Source organism: Rhinoderma darwinii, chromosome 4, assembly GCF_050947455.1.
Source record: "Rhinoderma darwinii isolate aRhiDar2 chromosome 4, aRhiDar2.hap1, whole genome shotgun sequence".
Lineage (NCBI taxonomy): Eukaryota > Metazoa > Chordata > Amphibia > Anura > Rhinodermatidae > Rhinoderma > Rhinoderma darwinii.
This window is the reverse complement of record NC_134690.1, coordinates 401707377-401729332: the sequence shown is the minus strand read 5'-3', so window position 1 is coordinate 401729332 and position 21956 is coordinate 401707377. Positions and strand designations below refer to the sequence as shown.

At 45.6% G+C, this 21956-nt stretch overlaps 1 protein-coding gene across 5 annotated transcripts in view; it reads left to right on the top strand.

Moving 5' to 3' along the window:
• The first annotated feature begins 2078 nt into the window (after nucleotides 1-2078).
• The window catches only part of FOSL2 (FOS like 2, AP-1 transcription factor subunit), a 37552-nt gene continuing 17674 nt past the window's right edge, over nucleotides 2079-21956 (top strand). For 2 of the 5 annotated variants that reach the window (XM_075863456.1, XM_075863455.1), the window contains exon 1: nucleotides 15155-15744. In XM_075863456.1, the coding sequence (XP_075719571.1) occupies nucleotides 15637-15744 (108 nt within the window). In that variant the 5' untranslated portion in view covers nucleotides 15155-15636. Of the gene's footprint in view, nucleotides 2497-10757; nucleotides 10822-15154; nucleotides 15745-21956 lie in introns of those variants that run through there. The other 3 variants (XM_075863460.1, XM_075863459.1, XM_075863458.1) reach the window with 3 other exon arrangements.

Genomic DNA, 21956 nt, shown 5'->3' with positions numbered 1-21956 from the left:
AGACAGTATCACACATGATAGGATTAGATACACAGCTCAGCAGACAGTATCACACATGATAGGATTAGATACAGTGGCTCAGCAGGCAGTATCACACATGATAGGATTAGATACACAGCTCAGCAGACAGTATCACACATGATAGGATTAGATACACAGCTCAGCAGACAGTATCACACATGATAGGATTAGATACAGTAGCTCAGCAGACAGTATCACACATGATAGGATTAGATACACAGCTCAGCAGACAGTATCACACATGATAGGAATAGATACACAGCTCAGAAGACAGTATCACACATGATAGGATTAGATACACATTTCAGCAGACAGTATCACACATGATAGGATTAGATACAGCGGCTCAGAAGACAGTATCACACATGATAGGATTAGATACAGTAACTCAGCAGACAGTATCACACATGATAGGATTAGATACAGCGGCTCAGCAGCCAGTATCACACATGATAGGATTAGATACACAGCTCAGCAGACAGTATCACACATGATAGGATTAGATACAGTGGTTCAGCAGACAGTATCACACATGATAGGATTAGATATAGGGCCCAGCAGACAGTATCACACATGATAGGATTAGATACATGGCTCAGAGATAGTATCACACATGATAGGATTAGATACACAGCTCAGCAGACAGTATCACACATGATAGGATTAGATACACAGCTCAGCAGACAGTATCACACATGATAGGATTAGATACAGTAGCTCAGCAGACAGTATCACACATGATAGGATTAGATACACAGCTCAGCAGACAGTATCACACATGATAGGAATAGATACACAGCTCAGAAGACAGTATCACACATGATAGGATTAGATACACATTTCAGCAGACAGTATCACACATGATAGGATTAGATACAGCGGCTCAGAAGACAGTATCACACATGATAGGATTAGATACAGTAACTCAGCAGACAGTATCACACATGATAGGATTAGATACAGCGGCTCAGCAGCCAGTATCACACATGATAGGATTAGATACACAGCTCAGCAGACAGTATCACACATGATAGGATTAGATACAGTGGTTCAGCAGACAGTATCACACATGATAGGATTAGATATAGGGCCCAGCAGACAGTATCACACATGATAGGATTAGATACATGGCTCAGAGATAGTATCACACATGATAAGCTTAGATACATCAGCTCAGAGACAGTATCACACATGATAAGCTTAGATACATCAGCTCAGAGACAGTATCACACATGATAAGCTTAGATACATCAGCTCAGAGACAGTATCACACATGATAAGCTTAGATACATCAGCTCAGAGACAGTATCACACATGATAAGCTTAGATACATCAGCTCAGAGACAGTATCACACATGATAAGCTTAGATACATCAGCTCAGAGACAGTATCACACATGATAGGCTTAGATACATTGGGCAGTATCACACGGCACCAGTATATGAAAATGGGGCTAACAGACATAAAACTGCTGCACGGTGGGCATCTCATCATTGCCCCTCCATCTCATCATTGCCCCTCCATCTCATCATTGCCCCTCCATCTCATCATTGCTCCTCCATCTCATCATTGCCCCTCCATCTCATCATTGCCCCTCCATCTCATCATTGCCCCTCCATCTCATCATTGCCCCTCCATCTCATCATTGCCCCTCCATCTCATCATTGCCCCTCCATCTCATCATTGCCCCTCCATCTCATCATTGCCCCTCCATCTCATCATTGCCCCTCCATCTCATCATTGCCCCTCCATCTCATCATTGCTCCTCCATCTCATCATTGCCCCTCCATCTCATCATTGCCCCTCCATCTCATCATTGCCCCTCCATCTCATCATTGCCCCTCCATCTCATCATTGCCCCTCCATCTCATCATTGCCCCTCCATCTCATCATTGCCCCTCCATCTCATCATTGCCCCTCCATCTCATGTGGCGGCCACTTATTGCACAAGATAATAATAAAAAATATAAAAAAATTCAATTCTATGTTAAATCATTTAAAATAATGTTGTTAATAAAGTTATTGTTGTTGAGTGATCGGCTCTGTGGGGGGTCGGATAATATCCTGTCAGCAGGAAAATCATCACGAGGCGAAAACGGCAAATTCTTAAAGGTTAAAAACACTTATGACGGCGAATTTCAGCAGAAAACAGGAGACGGAGAAGGAACGGTCTGAATATTGCGCTCGGCAGCGAGAAGACGAATCGCAAGAAAGGGAAGCAGCGTCTCTATTTATAGACCGAGAGATTGCGGGGGAGAAGAGGCCGCGGGATTCTTCTCATCTGACTTTCCAGTAATAAGGGTTAAATCTACGCACTCATTTACCCTCCGATGGAACGCGGCGCAGATTGAGAAATACCGAATCTAGGAAATAACAGACGATAATGACAAGTCTGCTCCGTGTCCCCTGCGCCGGGACCAATCAGCGGACGTTCCACGTGACCTCATCTCACCCGCCGGTATTTACAGGGAAACGGTAATAAAAAGAAAAATTGTCATAACTGCATAAAAAACAACAAGTTCTGCCTGAAATCTTCTGCTCATAACTCGGAAACACTCAATAATCAACCAGTCCTCATGCACACGGCCGTGCCCATAATCACGGCCCGCCATTGTGGGCACGGCCGAAACGTGGGCCGCATTTTCGTGCCGTGCTCCCATACAAAGTGCGGCAGCGCGGCCCATAAAATCCGAAAAGTAGGACATGCTCCATAATTCCCGGCACGGTTCTACCGCACGGACACCTATCCGTAACCATATAGAAAGGTGTCCGCGGCCAATAGAACCGGACGGGTCCGTAATTGCGGACCGTATTGTGGTCCACAATTACAGAGTTTTTTTTAGGAAGGTCGACTGTCCAGTGAAGGGTCAGCCTTACATTGGATGGTGCCCTATCCTGTACCCTCTGCCCCTCACCCCCATGTTGTACTGCCATACATTGTGTAAATAACCATTCCATACAGTATGGTGCCCAAATAATGCCACACAGCTGTCTAAAGAGCAATGCTATACAGTGCCGCAACCAGACACTTCAAAAATACAATGCCTAAGGTAAATACCGCCATAGAGTGCTCAATAATATCCCCATACAGTGACCAAATAACAGCTCCAGACACGAAGCCACATAATAGCAGCGCTAGATAATCCAATAGTGATAAAAACTAGACACTCGGTCACCAAGGCATCGGAGGCCCCTTCTATAGAGACCGCACACCCCTAAGGCCGGCCCTAGTTACAACTTCAATGTCCCTATGACAATACTTCCTGTCCTGAGTTTTGGTAGTTGAATTATATTATAGGGACATTGTGTGGGTGTAAATCACCATCATCATCAATATCCACATACTAGGTGGTGGGACTAATGGAAATGTGGACATTGATGTGGAGGGTGATTTGGAACCACACAATGCAGCGGTGGCAGAGTGCAGAACAAAGTCATACAACTAAATATATCACACATACAACTAAATATATCACACACACAACTAAATATATCACACATACAACTAAATATATCACACATACAACTAAATATATCACACACACAACTAAATATATCACACATACAACTAAATATATCACACACACAACTAAATATATCACACATACAACTAAATATATCACACACACAACTAAATATATCACACACACAACTAAATATATCACACACACAACTAAATATATCACACACACAACTAAATATATCACACACACAACTAAATATATCACACATAACTAAATATATCACACATACAACTAAATATATCACACACACAACTAAATATATCACACACACAACTAAATATATCACACATACAACTAAATATATCACACATACAACTAAATATATCACACATACAACTAAATATATCACATACAACTAAATATATCACACACATAACTAAATATATCACACATACAACTAAATATATCACACACACAACTAAATATATCACATACAACTAAATATATCACACACATAACTAAATATATCACACATACAACTAAATATATCACACACACAACTAAATATATCACACATACAACTAAATATATCACACATACAACTAAATATATCACACATACAACTAAATATATCACACATATAACTAAATATATCACACACACAACTAAATATATCACACATAACTAAATATATCACACATACAACTAAATATATCACACACACAACTAAATATATCACACATACAACTAAATATATCACACATACAACTAAATATATCACACATACAACTAAATATATCACACATACAACTAAATATATCACACACACAACTAAATATATCACACACACAACTAAATATATCACACATACAACTAAATATATCACACATACAACTAAATATATCACACATATGACTAAATATATCACACACACAACTAAATATATCACACATACAACTAAATATATCACACATACAACTAAATATATCACACATACAACTAAATATATCACACATACAACTAAATATATCACACATATGACTAAATATATCACACATAACTAAATATATCACACACATAACGAAATATATCACACACACAACTAAATATATCACACACACAACTAAATATATCACACACACAACTAAATATATCACACACACACAACTAAATATATCACACATACAACTAAATATATCACACATAACTAAATATATCACACATATAACTAAATATATCACACATACAACTAAATATATCACACATACAACTAAATATATCACACATACAACTAAATATATCACACACACAACTAAATATATCACACACGCAACTAAATATATCACACATACAACTAAATATATCACACATACAACTAAATATATCACACATACAACTAAATATATCACACATACAACTAAATATATCACACACACAACTAAATATATCACACACGCAACTAAATATATCACACATACAACTAAATATATCACACATACAACTAAATATATCACACATACAACTAAATATATCACACACACAACTAAATATATCACACACACAACTAAATATATCACACACACAACTAAATATATCACACATACAACTAAATCTATCACACATAACTAAATATATCACACATACAACTAAATCTATCACACATAGCCTTGTATCTAATTTTGGACACTTGAACCTGGAGGCGCGGAGGTGACGGAGAAGATTTCACAATAAGGATGGAACGTTATTATTATTATTGAATACGTTCCAATGTAATATTAACAGTGACAGAACATCCAATAATTGATAATTCACCAACAAGAAGTCAGAAACATCACAAGGTAACGGATATGACACATATCAATCTCAATCTGTCATTCAATGTCCCAGGGGCCCAATGTGCAATTAAGGCAGCCCGTACAGTGACTGAGGGGGCCCCAGCGGAGGACGGTCATACCCCTCTACTTCATGGGCAATGTGATCCTGTACAGAGCTCGCCCTTACTGTGACCTTAGCCAACATGGGAAGGGCAACCAGGGTCGCAGTATCGGTGAGAAGAAAGGAGGCCGAGCACCGAGCCCTCTGGTCCTCAGATAGACAGGGAATAGTAGAGGAGGGGATAGCCCATTTTTGGCCCCCTTTGCTCTGTGTATGCCCATGTCAGGGTACAGTAATGCGGCCGTATTTCACACCTCCCTCCCTTTTTGCCCATAGTTTACAGTGCCTAATTCTACCAAAAAATCATAAAAAGTTCCACATACCATACAAATATCTAATCATATAAGACGTGAATGCAAAGAAAGAAAAGTTTATCGTGTGAAAGATTCTTTAATTTTGCATAAGTCTCATGTATAAAAACGGGGTCGCCAACAGAACCAATCAGATTCCATCTTATTTTCCAGGGCAGTTTAGAAGATGAGAGCTGATTGGATGCTTTGCCAGGTGTTCCACCATTTCTTGACGCCTCCATATGTTCTTTTCAATCTGCTCCTTCCTTTTCCATAATACAACAAAACTGCCAGTGTATATATATATATATGGGTAACCGTACACTCCAGCATTCGAAAATCCCAAAGATACCCAGTGTCATACCTTTGTGAAACAAAAATATATTTACGCCAAACTTTTCAATTGGTCCTTTCTTCACTGGTCCCAAAATTCTGAAGAATAAGGCCTAATTCACACGGACCTATGGAAATCAACGGGCCATTCAGCCATGCAGTGTTTTTCACGCCGCGTGTGTCCGTGTTTCCGTTGCGTGAAACTCACTGCATTTCCTAATCTTGTGCGTTTTTAGGGCATTATGCACCCATTGAAGTGAATGGGTGCGTGATAATTACAGAAAGCACGCGAACATCCGTGTGTTGTCCGTAATTCACGCACAAGTTCATAAGAAATGAAGTAAAAAAAAAGAAAGAAAATGTGCACCAACAGTGACATCACCAACTGATGCCACACGGAACTGCAACGCATAGCAAACGTGTTTTTCGGGGACGCAAAACGGAAACGTTTGTGTTAATAAGGCCTAAGTCATAGAAAGTGTTCCTGCCACAGATACCCCCATAGTACTTACCACAGTTATATCCAAAAGCACCTGCCGGAGACACCACAAGTGCCTGCCACTATTACCCCACAAGTGCCTGCCACTATTACCACCACAAGTGCCTGCCACTATTACCCCACAAGTGCCTGCCACTATTACCCCACAAGTGCCTGCCACTATTACCACCACAAGTGCCTGCCACTATTACCCCAAGTGCCTGCCACTATTACCCCACAAGTGCCTGCCACTATTACCCCCACAAGTGCCTGCCAATATTACCCCCACAAGTGCCTGCCACTATTACCCCCACAAGAGCCTGCCACTATTACCCCCACAAGTGCCTGCCACTATTACCCCACAAGAGCCTGCCACTATTACCCCCACAAGTGCCTGCCACTATTACCCCACAAGAGCCTGCCACTATTACCCCCACAAGAGCCTGCCACTATTACCCCCACAAGTGCCTGCCACTATTACCACCACAAGAGCCTGCCACTATTACCCCCACAAGTGCCTGCCACTATTACCACCACAAGAGCCTGCCACTATTACCACCACAAGAGCCTGCCACTATTACCACCACAAGTGCCTGCCACTATTACCACCACAAGTGCCTGCCACTATTACCCCCACAAGTGGCTGCCACTATTACCCCCACAAGTGGCTGCCACTATTACCCCCACAAGTGCCTGCCACTATTACCACCACCACAAGAGCCTGCCACTATTACCCCAAGTGCCTGCCACTATTACCCCCACAAGTGCCTGCCACTATTACCCCTACAGGTGCCTGCCACTATTACCCCCACAAGTGCCTGCCACTATTACCCCCACAAGTGCCTGCCACTATTACCCCCACAAGTGCCTGCCACTAGTACCCCCACAAGTGCCTGCCACTATTACCCCCACAAGTGCCTGCCACTATTATACCAACAAGTGCCTGCCACTATTACCCCACAAGTGCCTGCCACTATTACCCCCACAAGTGCCTGCCACTATTACCCCCACAAGTGCCTGCCACTATTACCCCCACAAGTGCCTGCCACTATTACCCCACAAGTGCCTGCCACTATTACCCCACAAGTGCCTGCCACTATTACCCCCACAAGTGCCTGCCACTATTACCCCCACAAGTGCCTGCCACTATTACCCCACCAGTGCCTGCCACTATTACCCCCACAAGTGCCTGCCACTATTACCCCCACAAGTGCCTGCCACTATTACCCCACAAGTGCCTGCCACTATTACCCCCACAAGTGCCTGCCACTATTACCCCCACAAGTGCCTGCCACTATTACCCCACAAGTGCCTGCCACTATTACCCCCACAAGTGCCTGCCACTATTACCCCCACAAGTGCCTGCCACTATTACCCCACCAGTGCCTGCCACTATTACCCCCACAAGTGCCTGCCACTATTACCCCACAAGTGCCTGCCACTATTAGGGCAGATTCAGACGAACGTTGCGTTTTTGCGCGCGCAAAAAACGCGGCGTTTTGCGCGCGCAAAAACCACTTGACAGCTCCGTGTGTCATCCGTGTATGATGCGCGGCTGTGTGATTTTCGCGCAGCCGCCATCATAGAGATGAGGCTAGTCGACGGCCGTCACTGTCCAAGGTGCTGAAAGAGCTAACTGATCGGCAGTAACTCTTTCAGCACCCTCGACAGTGAATGCCGAACACAACATCGAGAAACCTGTTAAAAAAAAAAAAAAAGTTCGTACTTACCGAGAACTTCCCTCCCGGCCGTTGCCTTGGTGACGCGTCCTTGGTGACGCACCTCTCTTGACATCGGGCCCCACCTCCCTGGATGACGCCGCAGTCCATGTGACCGCTGCAGCCTGTGCTTGGCCTGTGATTGGCTGGAGCTGTCACTTGGACTGAATTGTCATCCCGGGAGGTCAGACTGGAAGAAGAAGCCGGGAGTTATCGGTAAGTCAGAACTCCATTACGCCTGAAAAGAGGTCGTGTGAACATACCCTTAGAGTTTTCCTTATAACTCAATGTTTTCGAGCATCTTTCAGCGCTGATCCCAAATCACGAAATATAACACCGCACAAACCATCGCCGCTGTTTGTCCCTTACAAGTGTTTACACAATAAGAAACTCCGATTTTATCTCTAAAACCACTTATATGTAATGTGGGCAACATGGCTGATACCATCGAGAGATAACCGTGCTTTATTCTATAGAAGTGCTGCAGCTTTTGGGGGGGGGGGGTGGTAATGCCTTGTCCCAGCTCAGCTGATCTTGGGGTGATCTCTCTTTGCTGGTCAGTTATGGAGTTTTGTTACCATTTGCATTAATTCAGCAAAATCTCCACTCTGTATATTTATCCCCCCCCCCCCATTGCCCTGAGTATTGGCCGTATACAGGATTCTGCTCCATTGGGTCACAGCTACAATCAATGACTCCAGCTTAGCTGCATTGTCTATTGGCGTCTGAGGTGGTCTGAAATCTCATGAAAGGCTTAGGATATTGCAATTCTCCGATGCTTTACACTGCAGCTCTGCTTGCACACATTGGCTGCTAGGTATAAGCGCAAGCTGAGCAGGAAGTCAGTGCATGGAGAGAGTTTTTTCATTATATACAGAATGATTATAAACTACATGAGTGCCCGGAGATTTGCTTAAAGGGGCTGTCTAAACCCTCCTCAAAACAACCCCAATAATCAGCTGATCATCGAGTGACGGGCCAGGAAATGATGTGACGCTGCAGAGATTTATACGATACCCATTCAACAGGGGTGGCGGGTTGAGGGCGTCATAGGTTTAACTAAAGGGGGTTTTACACTGGGCGATTATCGGGCAGACAATGTTCATGTAACGCTCGTTGCCGATAATTACCCGGTGTAAACAGGGGAACGGTCAGCAGGTGAACGAGCAAACATTCAATCATCAGCTGATCGTATCGTTTTAAAAACGTGAAATATTCTGGTTGTCGGCAGCTCCTCTTGGTGGGTAAACAGGAGACGCGCTGCCGACATGATGATAATGTGTGAGGACGAGTGATCGGAGTAACGAGCCCTCTGCCCCATCCATAGCTCCGTGTGACCGAAGCAAATGAGCGCCGATCAACGATGTTTCGGTGTAAAAGGGCCTTAAAGAGGCTCTGTCACCAGATTTTGCAGCCCCTATCTGCTATTGCAGCAGATCGGCGCTGCAATGTAGATTACAGTAACGTTTTTATTTTTAAAAAACGAGCATTTTTGGCCAAGTTATGACCATTTTCGTATTTATGCAAATGAGGCTTGCAAAAGTCCAAGTGGGTGTGTTTAAAAGTAAAAGTCCAAGTGGGCGTGTATTATGTGCGTACATCGGGGCGTTTTTACTACTTTTACTAGCTGGGCGTTCTGATGAGAAGTATCATCCACTTCTCTTCACAACGCCCAGCTTCTGACAGTGCAGACACAGCCGTGTTCTCCAGAGATCACGCTGTGACGTCGCTCACAGGTCCTGCATCGTGTCAGACGAGCGAGGACACAAAGGCACCAGAGGCTACAGATGATTCTGCAGCAGCATCGGCGTTAGCAGGTAAGTAGCTACATCGATTTACCTGCAAACGCCGATGCTGCTGCAGAATCATCTGTAGCCTCTGGTGCCGATGTGTCCTCGCTCGTCCGACACGATGCAGGACCTGGGGCAGGAAGTGAGTGACGTCACAGTGCTGCACTGCCAGAAGCTGGGCGTTGTGAAGAGAAGTGGATGATACTTCTCTTCAGAGCGCCCAGCTAGTAAAAGTAGTAAACACGCCCCGATGTACGCACATAATACACGCCCAGTTGTACTTTTACTTTTCAACACGCCTAGTTGTACTTTTGCAAGCCTCATTTGCATAACTACAAAAATGGTCATAACTTGGCCAAAAATGTTCGTTTTAAAAAAATAAAAACGTTACTGTAATCTACATTGCAGCGCCGATCTGCTGCAATAGGAGATAGGGGCTGCAAAATCTGGTGACAGAGCCTCTTTAAGTCACTGGCTGATTTACACATACCTCCCAACCGTCCCGGATCCAGCAGTCCCCGATTCTGTGCGGTGTCCCGCTGTACCAGGCAGCCGCTGTCATGTCTCGGTTTGAACTGTTTTTGCGTCCCCAGGACACAGATACAGTTAAATTCAACAGTGGAGCAGAGAGCAGTCATCTCCCTGCTCTATCATTCACTATGTAACGCTGGACGTAAGCGGCTCGGCGCAGACAGGCGCGATGCAGTGATGTCATCACGCCTGTCTGCGCCCCAGCCACACAGACCGTAGGAGCAAAGGGATCTCCTCCAATCATCGTGTGAACAGAGCTAGGTGAGTACTTATTTTATTAGGCACTATGGGGGCATTACACTGTGTGGGGCAGCTATGGGGGCATTATACGGTTTGGGGGCAGCTATGGGGACTTTATACTGTGTGGAGGCAACTAAGGGGCATTATACTGTGTGGGGACAGATATAGGGGCATTATACCCTGTAGGGACAGCTATGGGGGCATTATACTGCATAAGAGCAGCTATAGGGGCATTATACGGTGTTGGAGCAGCCATGGGGTATAATACTGTCTGATGGGCACTATGGGGCATTATACTGTGTGGGGGCTCTATGGGGGCATTATACTGTGTGTGGGGGCTCTATGGGGGCATTATACTGTGTGGGGGGCTCTATGGGGGCATTATACTGTGGGGGCTCTATGGGGGCATTATACTGTGTGGGGGCTCTATGGGGGCATTATACTGTGTGGGGGGCTCTATGGGGGCATTATACTGTGTGGGGGGCTCTATGGGGGCATTATACTGTGTGGAGGGCTCTATTGGGGCATTATACTGTGTGGGGGGCTCTATGGGGGCATTATACTGTGTGGAGGGCTCTATTGGGGCATTATACTGTGTGGAGGGCTCTATTGGGGCATTATACTGTGTGGGGGGCTCTATGGGGGCATTATACTGTGTGGGGGGCTCTATGGGGGCATTATACTGTGTGGAGGGCTCTATTGGGGCATTATACTGTGTGGAGGGCTCTATTGGGGCATTATACTGTGTGGGGGGCTCTATGGGGGCATTATACTGTGTGGAGGGCTCTATTGGGGCATTATACTGTGTGGAGGGCTCTATTGGGGCATTATACTGTGTGGAGGGCTCTATGGGGCATTATACTGTGTGGGGGGCTCTATGGGGGCATTATACTGTGTGGAGGGCTCTATTGGGGCATTATACTGTGTGGAGGGCTCTATTGGGGCATTATACTGTGTGGAGGGCTCTATTGGGGCATTATACTGTGTGGAGGGCTCTATTGGGGCATTATACTGTGTGGGGGGCTCTATGGGGGCATTATACTGTGTGGAGGGCTCTATGGGGGCATTATACTGTGTGGGGGGCTCTATGGGGGCATTATACTGTGTGGAGGGCTCTATTGGGGAATTATACTGTGTGGGGGCTCTATGGGGGCATTATACTGCGGGGAGGCCCTATGGGAGCATTGGGTGGAGTTAGAGGCATGGATTGGTTAGTAGGTTTGGATTTACATGCAATGAGTATCTTTACCTGCGCTGCTACTGAAAAGCATAGATCACCTGAGTCTACGGCGGGACCACATCTGGCACAGGTTACACAGCAAATGCCTCCAAAGAGCAGCAGCCCCTTTACTAACACAATGTGACGCAACTCTGCAGTTCACCGTGCACTATGACACAGTCTGATTACAGTCACTTTCCATAGAAATCAACAGAAATATTGTGCAATGATCGGTAACATTCTCTTCTATAAGTCACGCTACTTGGATCATGTGACAGCTGCTCCAGGTACTGGATTACAGGCATTCATTTTCAGGACATTCAATTTAAAATAATTCTGTATATTATATATAAAATATGACATGTCCCCCAGAACATCATCAGTGCACCCATCTCCAGCTATCAGATGCTGCATCATGTATCTACTAGGGACAAAAACACAAATATCAAAATCTGCACAATGAACTTGCCAGGGGCGGACTGAGAGTGATCTGGGCCCCTGGGCAATTAAGGTGACGGTCCCTTTCCAAACACTATAACCAGTGGCAGTCTTTACCACCACGGAAACCACACAATTGCCTGCAGCCTGTAACACGCTGGGACAACATCCCTGTGCAGGCCATCGCTAGGACACTTTGTGGGGAACTTTCTACAGGTGGTATTGTGTGTAACACTATCTACAGGAGGCACTGTGTGTAACACTATCTACAGGAGGCACTGTGTGTAGCACTCTCTACTGTGTGTGTAACACTATCTACAGGAGGCACTGTGTGTAGCACTCTCTACTGTGTGCGTAACAATATATTCAGGGGCACTTTGTGTGACACGGTATACAGGGGGCACTGCATGTGGCACTCTTGAAAGGGGGCACTGTGTATGGCATGCTCTACAGGAGCAACTGTGTGTGACCCTACCTTCAGGTGCCCTGTGTGTGGTACTCTCTACAGGGGGCACAGTGCGTGACACTATCTACAGGGCGGACTGTGTGAGATACTCTTTACAAGGGCACTGTGTGTGACACTATCTACAGCGGGCACTGTGTGTGACACTATCTACAGCGGGCACTGTGTGTGACACTATCTACAGGGGGCACAGTGCGTGACACTATCTACAGGGCGGACTGTGTGGGATACTCTTTACAAGGGCACTGTGTGTGACACTATCTACAGCGGGCACTGTGTGTGACACTATCTACAGCGGGCACTGTGTGTGACACTATCTACAGGGGGCACTGTGTGTGACACTATCTACAGCGGGCACTGTGTGTGACACTCTCAACATGTCTCTTTGATTGGGGCCCCCAGACATAACTTTGCTTGGGGCCCCAGAAATGCCAATTGCGCCCCTGACTATATCCATGATACACTTGTTTTGCTTTCTTGTAGGACCTGCACTAAAACTTTAAAGGGTAAATAAACTTTAAAAAAACTTCTGACATGTCATAGTGAAACAAAGCGGCAGAAGCGTTCGGGTGAGCGCTGTGCCGCTTGGCTTCTGATCAGCTTTTCCTGCACAGCCGAGCAATTGTTGCACAGGCTCAATAGAAAGTCTATGTACACCAATCGCTCGGCTTTCCGAGAGAAGCCGATCAGAAACAAAGCAGCACAGCGCTCACCCGAACGCTTCTGTCGCTTCATTTTAGCGATTGGTGGGGGTCTCAGTGCTCGGACCCCCACCGATCAAAACTTCTGACATGTCACTATGACATGTCAGAAGTTTTTTGAACGTTTAGTTACCCTTTAAGGATGGGCTTACATCACATGTTTTTGTTGCATTTCTAAACGCTGCAAAACGCTAAAATCGGAACAATATCGTCCCAGCCTTAGGCTGAAATCACACGTGCAGTTCTTGAAAGTCAGAAATGGATTAAATAAGTATGGGAAGAATAAATGAGGGGCTTAGACTCTTTCTAACTGTAGCATTTAATTTTGGCTTTGTCTGAAAAAACTGCATCAAAGACTGAATGTGTAATCCTGGCCTAAGGTTGGGTTCACACATGTAGTTTTGATGCCGTTTTAGGTGCACAGTTTGTTTTAGTTTTTTTTTTTTTTAGCCAAAGCCAGGACTGGATGCAAAAGGAAAGAAAATTATATAGGAAAGACTAATACATCTCACTCTTGTATCCACTCCCGGCTTTGGTTTAAAAAAAGAACTGCACCAAAAATGAATCCAGCCTAAGGAGTGCTATAACTGAGGGGCTGCGGGTCCTTTCTGGCCCTGGCACCCTGAGCGCTGGCCTAATACCTGAACGGTCAGTCTGGCATTGGAAATTTCACAAAGCGTCCGGCTTATTAACATCTACAGAGAATATCCATAATAGACTAAGGGAACTTGATGATTATGATAATATATTATTAATAACAATAAACATAATAATAATAATAGTGATGATAATAATAGTAAAAATAATAGTAATAATAATATTTTCCTATATCTAATTAATATTGACACATGGATCAGAGTCTGGCTTCCCCTCCCAACAATGCTGAAAACTTAAAATGATTTACCAATTATAATATTATAATAATAATCACCCCATTGCCTATATATAAATAATAACGACGCAGACATCAAGGTCCTGTTCTCCTTCCTCCCAATAATACTACACTGATAATGATGATGATGATAATATTATAATCACCCCTTTTGCTAATAATGCTACACTTATAATAATGATTATAATGATATATTGTCCCCCTTTTCTCTAGCTATAAGTGATAATGATACAGTTTCTGTTCTCCCTCCGCTCCCTCCGCTCAGTCCTGCACATTGCACTTGCATCCAGCGAGGGAATCCCTGCCCGCTGACGTCACTAGAACCAAGGAAACCCGTGGACGTCACCACACGCAAATGACCATATATGGCAACATGCGTCAATGGACGAGACCAAGCGCTCAAGAGGAAGGGGGGTTCCAGCTATCTAGTTGCTCAATGGAGAACATGTAAGTGATGTTGCCGGGGCCGGAGCAATTGCAGAAGAGCGGGCTGAGGAGCCGGAGCTTCCTGCCGTGTACGGGGCTGTGCTGGGGGCCGTGCAATGAGCTGGAACCTCCCATTGCAGGGTTGGGGGGGGAGGAGGAGAATATGACATCAATCCTGTAAGAGAGCTCAAAGCTCAGTAGATAATCAGAGTGGGTTTGAACTAATGCCATTACACTGACTCATCCACAGAGAGCACAGGAATAGCAGAGAGAGAGAGAGAGAGAGAGAGAGAGCCTGACTCATCCAGCACAGTAACCTGGAGGTGAGCCCTCTCATACACAGGAACCCAGCTCCACACTACACTCAGCTGCACCATTATATGACTATTACAGACTCCCCTCCATCAATGTCTATTGCACTCACATCCCTTAGGGAGTTCTGCTGAAACTTTTTTATACAAAGTTGCACTTGTTCTTGCTGGAACTTTTTCTTTTTATTTTGCTACAATGTTGCACTGTTAGGGATAGGAGGGATATAACCTGTATCCACACTGGAAGCAGCAGCCCTGGATCTGGAGTTGTGTAATATAGCCCAGTGTCAGGAGAGAGACTGCAGCTCTACTGAAGAGTGTGTGAGGCTTGTGAAGACGGCATAGAAGGGCACTTACCTCTCTCCTGGGTGTTCAGAGGCCGGATCATGTACCAGGATTATCCAGGGAGTTTTGACAGTTCCTCCCGTGGTAGTAGCAGCTCTCCAGCTCAGCCAGACGGATACCCGGGAAACGTATCTACCTCATTACGACAGGTGAGGATCTGACATCAGAGAGCAAAGACCATGTCGTGTCCTTGTATCGGGGAAGCTGGTTCATTTTTGGGTTGAGTTTATCGCTCTGTATTTGGTTTGAGTTGACCTGTGCCGTGTTGGGGTTGAGTTGACCTGTGTTGGGGTTGAGTTGACCTGTGCCGTGTTGGGGTTGAGTTGACCTGTGCCGTGTTGGGGTTGAGTTGACCTGTGCCGTGTTGGGGTTGAGCTGACCTGTGCCGTGTTGGGGTTGAGCTGACCTGTGCCGTGTTGGGGTTGAGCTGACCTGTGCCGTGTTGGGTTTTAGCTGACCTGTGCCGTGTTGGGTTTTAGCTGACCTGTGCCGTGTTGGGGTTGCGTTGACCTGTGCAATGTTGGGGTTGCGTTGAACTGTGCCGTGTTGGGGGTTGCGTTGACCTGTGCCGTGTTGGGGGTTGCGTTGACCTGTGCCGTGTTGGGGTTGCGTTGACCTGTGCCGTGTTGGGGTTGAGCGGACCGGTGCCGAGTTGGGGGTTGAGTGGACCGGTGCCGAGTTGGGGGTTGAGCGGACCGGTGCCGAGTTGGGGGTTGAGCGGACCGGTGCCGAGTTGGGGGTTGGGCGGACCCGTGCCGAGTTGGGGGTTGGGCGGACCGGTCCTGTGTAGAGATTACATTGACCGGTCCTGAGTTGGGGTTGGCCATTCATGTGGCCAGTCTGTTCCCGGTTGAGTTTCAGGTTTACCAGCCCCATATTAGGGGTCATTAGTACTGTATTGGACTGGGTTGACCAGCTTATGAGGGTGTCTGGTCTTGTGTTCAGTTTCCTGGTCTTCGTATGGATACACGGGGTTAACATGTTTACCAAGTATTGCTAAGCTGCCTTAACTTGGTCCTCATTGGGGTATGAAGTCTAGACTGGTGTAGATGACCACTCTTGTCTAATGACATCTCCACCAATATAGATCACAGGTCCTTTAATGATGTGGACTATAGTTGACCAGCCCTTGGTCTACCCTTCTCGAATGTTGAGTTGTCTACCACTTTCCTTTCTCAAGTAAATAATTCTAAATCTCTTTGTGTCATGGAGCGTTCTTTATATAAACCTAGTCATATCCTACTATAGAAACGAGTCTCGTCTTCTACAGGGATATGATGGGTCCTTCATGTGGTGTGATCAGGGTTCTATGTACGATTGTTCGTTTTGAGTCTAGAGAAGATTGAATTGTAGCTTGGAATGCTTTTTTAAGACCAACCTAGTATAAGTGTCCAGCAACTCGGATATAAGACCTGTGCACAAGGAGTACAAGTCCTGACTTATCTTGCATGGTGTGTGGGAGGAGATGTCTCCACCAGAACTCCATCTGTGCACTTCTCTTGATGTGACCTGGAGATTCCTACAGAACAAGCTCCGTACCCCCTGACCAGTCTTCTTCTCCCACCACTTGTGGATCTGTCCTGATCCCATACTCTATTTGAATTTGGTTCTAGTCCCGTCGGTTCTCACTTATTGGGTCCTCGCTCAGGCTGTTATGTAGATCTGCTGTGTGTCATTGGCTGTGGTGGGTGCTCGGTTCCCCGGGCTGTGATCTACATATGATTCACCGGCTGGGAAAATGTCTTGTGTACCAGAGCACATGGAGACTTAACCCCTTGTGGCATAGAAGGCAAAGCCAGTATTCAAGGCAGAATGAACCTTCATGAAGAACTGTAGACATGAAGGACCATTTATAAGATATTTTTTTTTACGTGATATTGGACATGTCTATTGGGTATGATGTTGGTGGTCAGGGGTGTTGGGCGTTCAGAAGTTTTAATTTGCTGTAGTATTGGATGAAGGAGTTGGAACATTGGTCAGTGTATGGAGGGCATTTGAGTGGACTTGGAGCTAACTTTATATCATTACAGGGTCAATGTATAGAGGAAATGTAAAAATATATGGGGCCCCTTTTATTCAGTATTCGGTCAGTTTATGAAAGACACTTATGGGAGGGTGGTGCTGTGTATATTAGCATCTTGAGGGCATCTCAGGGCACATTGAGACCGTTTATTGCCATCTTGAGGGCATCTCAGGGTACATTGAGATCCTTTATTACCATCTTGAGGGCATCTCAGGGCACATTGAGATCTTTTATTACCATCTTGAGGGCATCTCAGGGTACGTTGAGCCCCTTGATATAAGCATTGGAAGTTGCAAGCTGTTTTTAGGGCACACAATAGTCATGTGTAGCAAATCCTTTGTGTGTTTTCTGTGTATGATGAGTGTCAGGACAACCAGTGAAGATCTGAAACTGCTTTCATGCCATAACTCTCGTTCCATAACCGCATGGTAACTAGTTCAGAGAACTACGGTGACTTCTTGAAGCTTCCTGGCCGCAAACTCTGCTGATACAATCATAGACACAGCCGGAGATACATTGAGGTTTCACACTACTGACTTTACATGGGGCTTATTATAGAATGGGGGGGTTTGGGCGGCTTCTGGGAAGAAGTCTTATTGGCTTGTGGCCCTCAGTCCTTTCGTCTGCACCCCCACCCTCTGTACTTTGTGTTATTGATTATAGGTGCTTATACAAACAATAAAGTTCACTTTGCAGACACACCCTGCCCACCTTGTGCCCCTGCCGGGTGAGCGCTCCTATAGGGTGTGTAGATGGCAGGGCCTACAACCTCTCAGGGGTTTGTTGGAGCGAAGTTCATTCCAGTTCTGACTTTTCTGTAGGTGACGCCTGATCATTGTGCGCATTCGTCTCCGATATTTACTTTGCAGATTGTATTGATGACCTCGAAATCCCGAGCGAGCCCTCGAAGGGGAATTATTGGTGCTGGTCCAGAGGGGGAGGGCCGTGTCTTTGTTCTGTAGCCATATTAAGAATGGGGAGGTTCTAGCAAATTTCTGCGTTTCATCCACCAAAATGACAATCGCCAGCGTCCACCCCCACGTTCTTGGATGCCGGTGTTAACCCTGTCACTGCCGCTACCAATGCTTTGTTTTTTTGGGCTACCACATCCCTCTAGCTGCTCATATTGTCCTATGCCAGTGATATTCGCTTTGTATCAGTGGACGCCCACCCTTGTCAATCATCTCAATGACACATGGCTAAAATAATCTACCTAAAGAACATTAGAACGTGAGAGAGGGGTTTGTGCAGAGGATTGTTTAGACTGGATACAATTGTAACAAACCCTCAGCTGTGAGAAGTATAAGGTCAGGATGGGTTTAGGCTTTTGCATGTGAACAATGAATGTTCCGGCTCTCTGACAGCAAGCACAGATCTTGAAAATGGTGAGAAATTGAAACGCAAAGTGTATTAGGAAGCTGCAAAACTGGGGAACCCCTTTAACCGTTTGGCTAGAAGAGCGTGATTGGGGCATCATCCCTGGCGTCTTAATAAGGGTAGAATTGTATCTAATCAGGAATTGTAATGTCGAAATAGATAGTTCTGCCAACTGATAAAAATATTACCGGAAAGGGTAGAGGCTGCGCCGCCTGGGCTCATGCTGCCTCTCACGAAGGCGCTTTTAATTGGCACCCGTCCGAAATCACATGTGCCTGTGGCTAAGCTCTCTGCTGACCTCTACTGGTGACTGGTGCTCGTGTGTATACGTGTATATATATGTGCGCCTGTCACTTTTAGGATATGTTCACACGGCCTATTTACGGACGTAATTACGTCCGAAAATAGCGCCTCAATAGCGCTGACAAACATCTGCCCATTGAAAGCAATGGGCAGACGTTTGTCTGTTCACACGAGGCGTAATATACGCGCCGCTGTCAAATGATGGCGCGTAAATAGACGCCCGCGTCAAAGAAGTGACCTGTCACTTCTTTGGCCGTATTTGGAGCCGTTATTCATTGACTCCAATGAATAGCAGCGCCAATTACGTCCGTAATGGACGCGGCGTTCAAGCGCCTGCACATGCCGTTACGGCTGAAATTACTGGGATGTTTTCAGGCTGAAACATCCCCGTAATTTCAGCCGTTATGGACGCCCTCATGTGAACATACCCTAATATCTTATTTATAGCATATTACAGGACAATGGATCAGTCCGATCACTGAACTGGGGGTAATAGGAGTCTGGCAGTGCCCAAGGGCATGGATTTTAAGGGGGTCTAAGGAGCCCCTTCCGTTCCATTCAGACAAGGGCCCAGCTACTTCAAGCTGTCAGGGCATGGGTGCGTTGACATCACCAGTCCCATCCAAGGACACCTAGAATTCTATAAATCTGTTATAATATTGTACTTTTAATCTGCGCGACCTTCTGAATTTTGGCGCAGGAGCAGATTATTGGATTTGGCGATGTCACTCTTCGATAAGATGCTTATTTTGCAGTGATGACATCATCAGATATAAAAGAAATGTCCACTGATCTAGAGATGGGACCAGGGGACTTCTTGGTTGGACAACAGGCCAGGCTCATCAGTGGGCCGGGCATTACAGGGTTATTTAAGGGAGTTCAGAACGGAGGCTTTGTCCAATCAGGATCCAGCAGTCGTTCCTCGTAGGTCCGGACCGGATCGGTTGCAGTAGGAATGGCGGCTGTAAATGCCAAACAGCGAGATCTACACATGAGAATCTGAATGTCCAATTGGATTGTTTTCACTGTTAAATCTTTCCAATAAAAGGTTAATTTGGTTTGCATGGAGATCTGATCTTTGTGTCTGGGAAAGCTGGGTGACAACCAATATGGCTACCAATACAGAGGTTGTCATCCAGCTTTCCCACACCCCTGAATGACAAATCTTCCCAGATAGGCAGTGACACCCCCACTCCATTATTGTGACATGAAAATTAGACAGGTTTGTCATTCAGGACTCTGGAAAAGATGGATGAAAGCCCCTGTAAAAGCTATAATGGCCGCCACATTGGTGGTCACCCATCTTTCCCAGGAACAGATAGTCTGTACAGCATTTATATTCACTGGGTTTCAGGTCTGGCTACTTGCTGTATCTTTTGTCCACTCAGCAAAATCCCTGTAATCCATTAGTGCCGGATTATCAGATGTTCTGCATTATAAAAGAGATGACTCTGTAGAGAACGTCCAGCGAGACGGCTCCGTTTTAGGTTCACGTTCCTGTCCATTTATCAGACTTTCTGGAGTATCAGATGCCGGATTAGAGGATTTTACCTGTTTTCATCCTTCTTTTGGATTATTGTTTTTCCAGCCCTGTGATTTTGGAAGGTGACAGAATTCCAGGGACATCTAATCCCCATTCTGCTCCGGCCTAGGAGTCGTTTGGGTGTATTCCTGTGTTGAGCAGCTTGTTGTGACAGCAAAGCATATGGGAAGGAATTTGGCAATGGACACGACACACCCCAACGTGGAATAACTGAGATTTTAACCCTGTCTAAACCTGCCGTCTCTGCTGTGCAATTTAATGCAGTCTATTGCTCCCTATTATCAGCCACCAGACTGAGGCTGGCTTTAATGAGTTACTGTTCCTTTAAGAGGGTCATTAAAAATGGATTTTATAGGGTAGAACAGCACTTTTTGGGGCAGAGTATCTTTATAAAGGATGCCTCGTATGTCCGTTTAACCTCTTCTTCCAGATTGACCGGAGTAACAACCTGAGCACCATTTACAGCTCCCACAAGGATTGTCACCCAGCTTTCCCAGACTCCTGAATAATATATGATTTTAGTAATCCGGTGATTCCGGAGCAGGGGACATATTGCTGCATAATGACGAGTGTTTTCCATTCAGGAGACTGGGAAAGTTGGTTGAGCTGTAGAGTCCGTCATATTGGCTGCCACCCAGCTTTCCCAGGAGCAGATATGACTAAGATGTAGTTCATGTAATTGTTTCTGGACATATTTACAAGGGGAATATAATTTATTAATATGATCAGTCCATTTGTACTTTTAAGGTAAATCGCTACCTAGGAGGGGAGCGGTGCGGCCACATGTCTGCCCTGAGCAGCCTTTATTGCAGCAGCGTCTGAGTATGTGCAGTATTTCCTGTTTGTTCTGAAAGATTGCCCAACCGAGCCTGGAGCTGCGATCCCCCTGACCTCTTGTGGTTTGTCCAGAGATCCTCCGTTCTCTCCCTCTGTCTGTACAAGGCACGGGGTTGATCGCGCTTTGTCGCGAATGTGGCCGCGCTAACGTGGTGATCGTCACCGTAGCACCGTGCCCAGTGCCGCAGGAATACACGGAGTGAGGAGACCGGTTAATAAACAGTTAACGTGGCAGATCCAAATTTCTACAGACGGTCGGGTAACGCTCATCTGCGCAA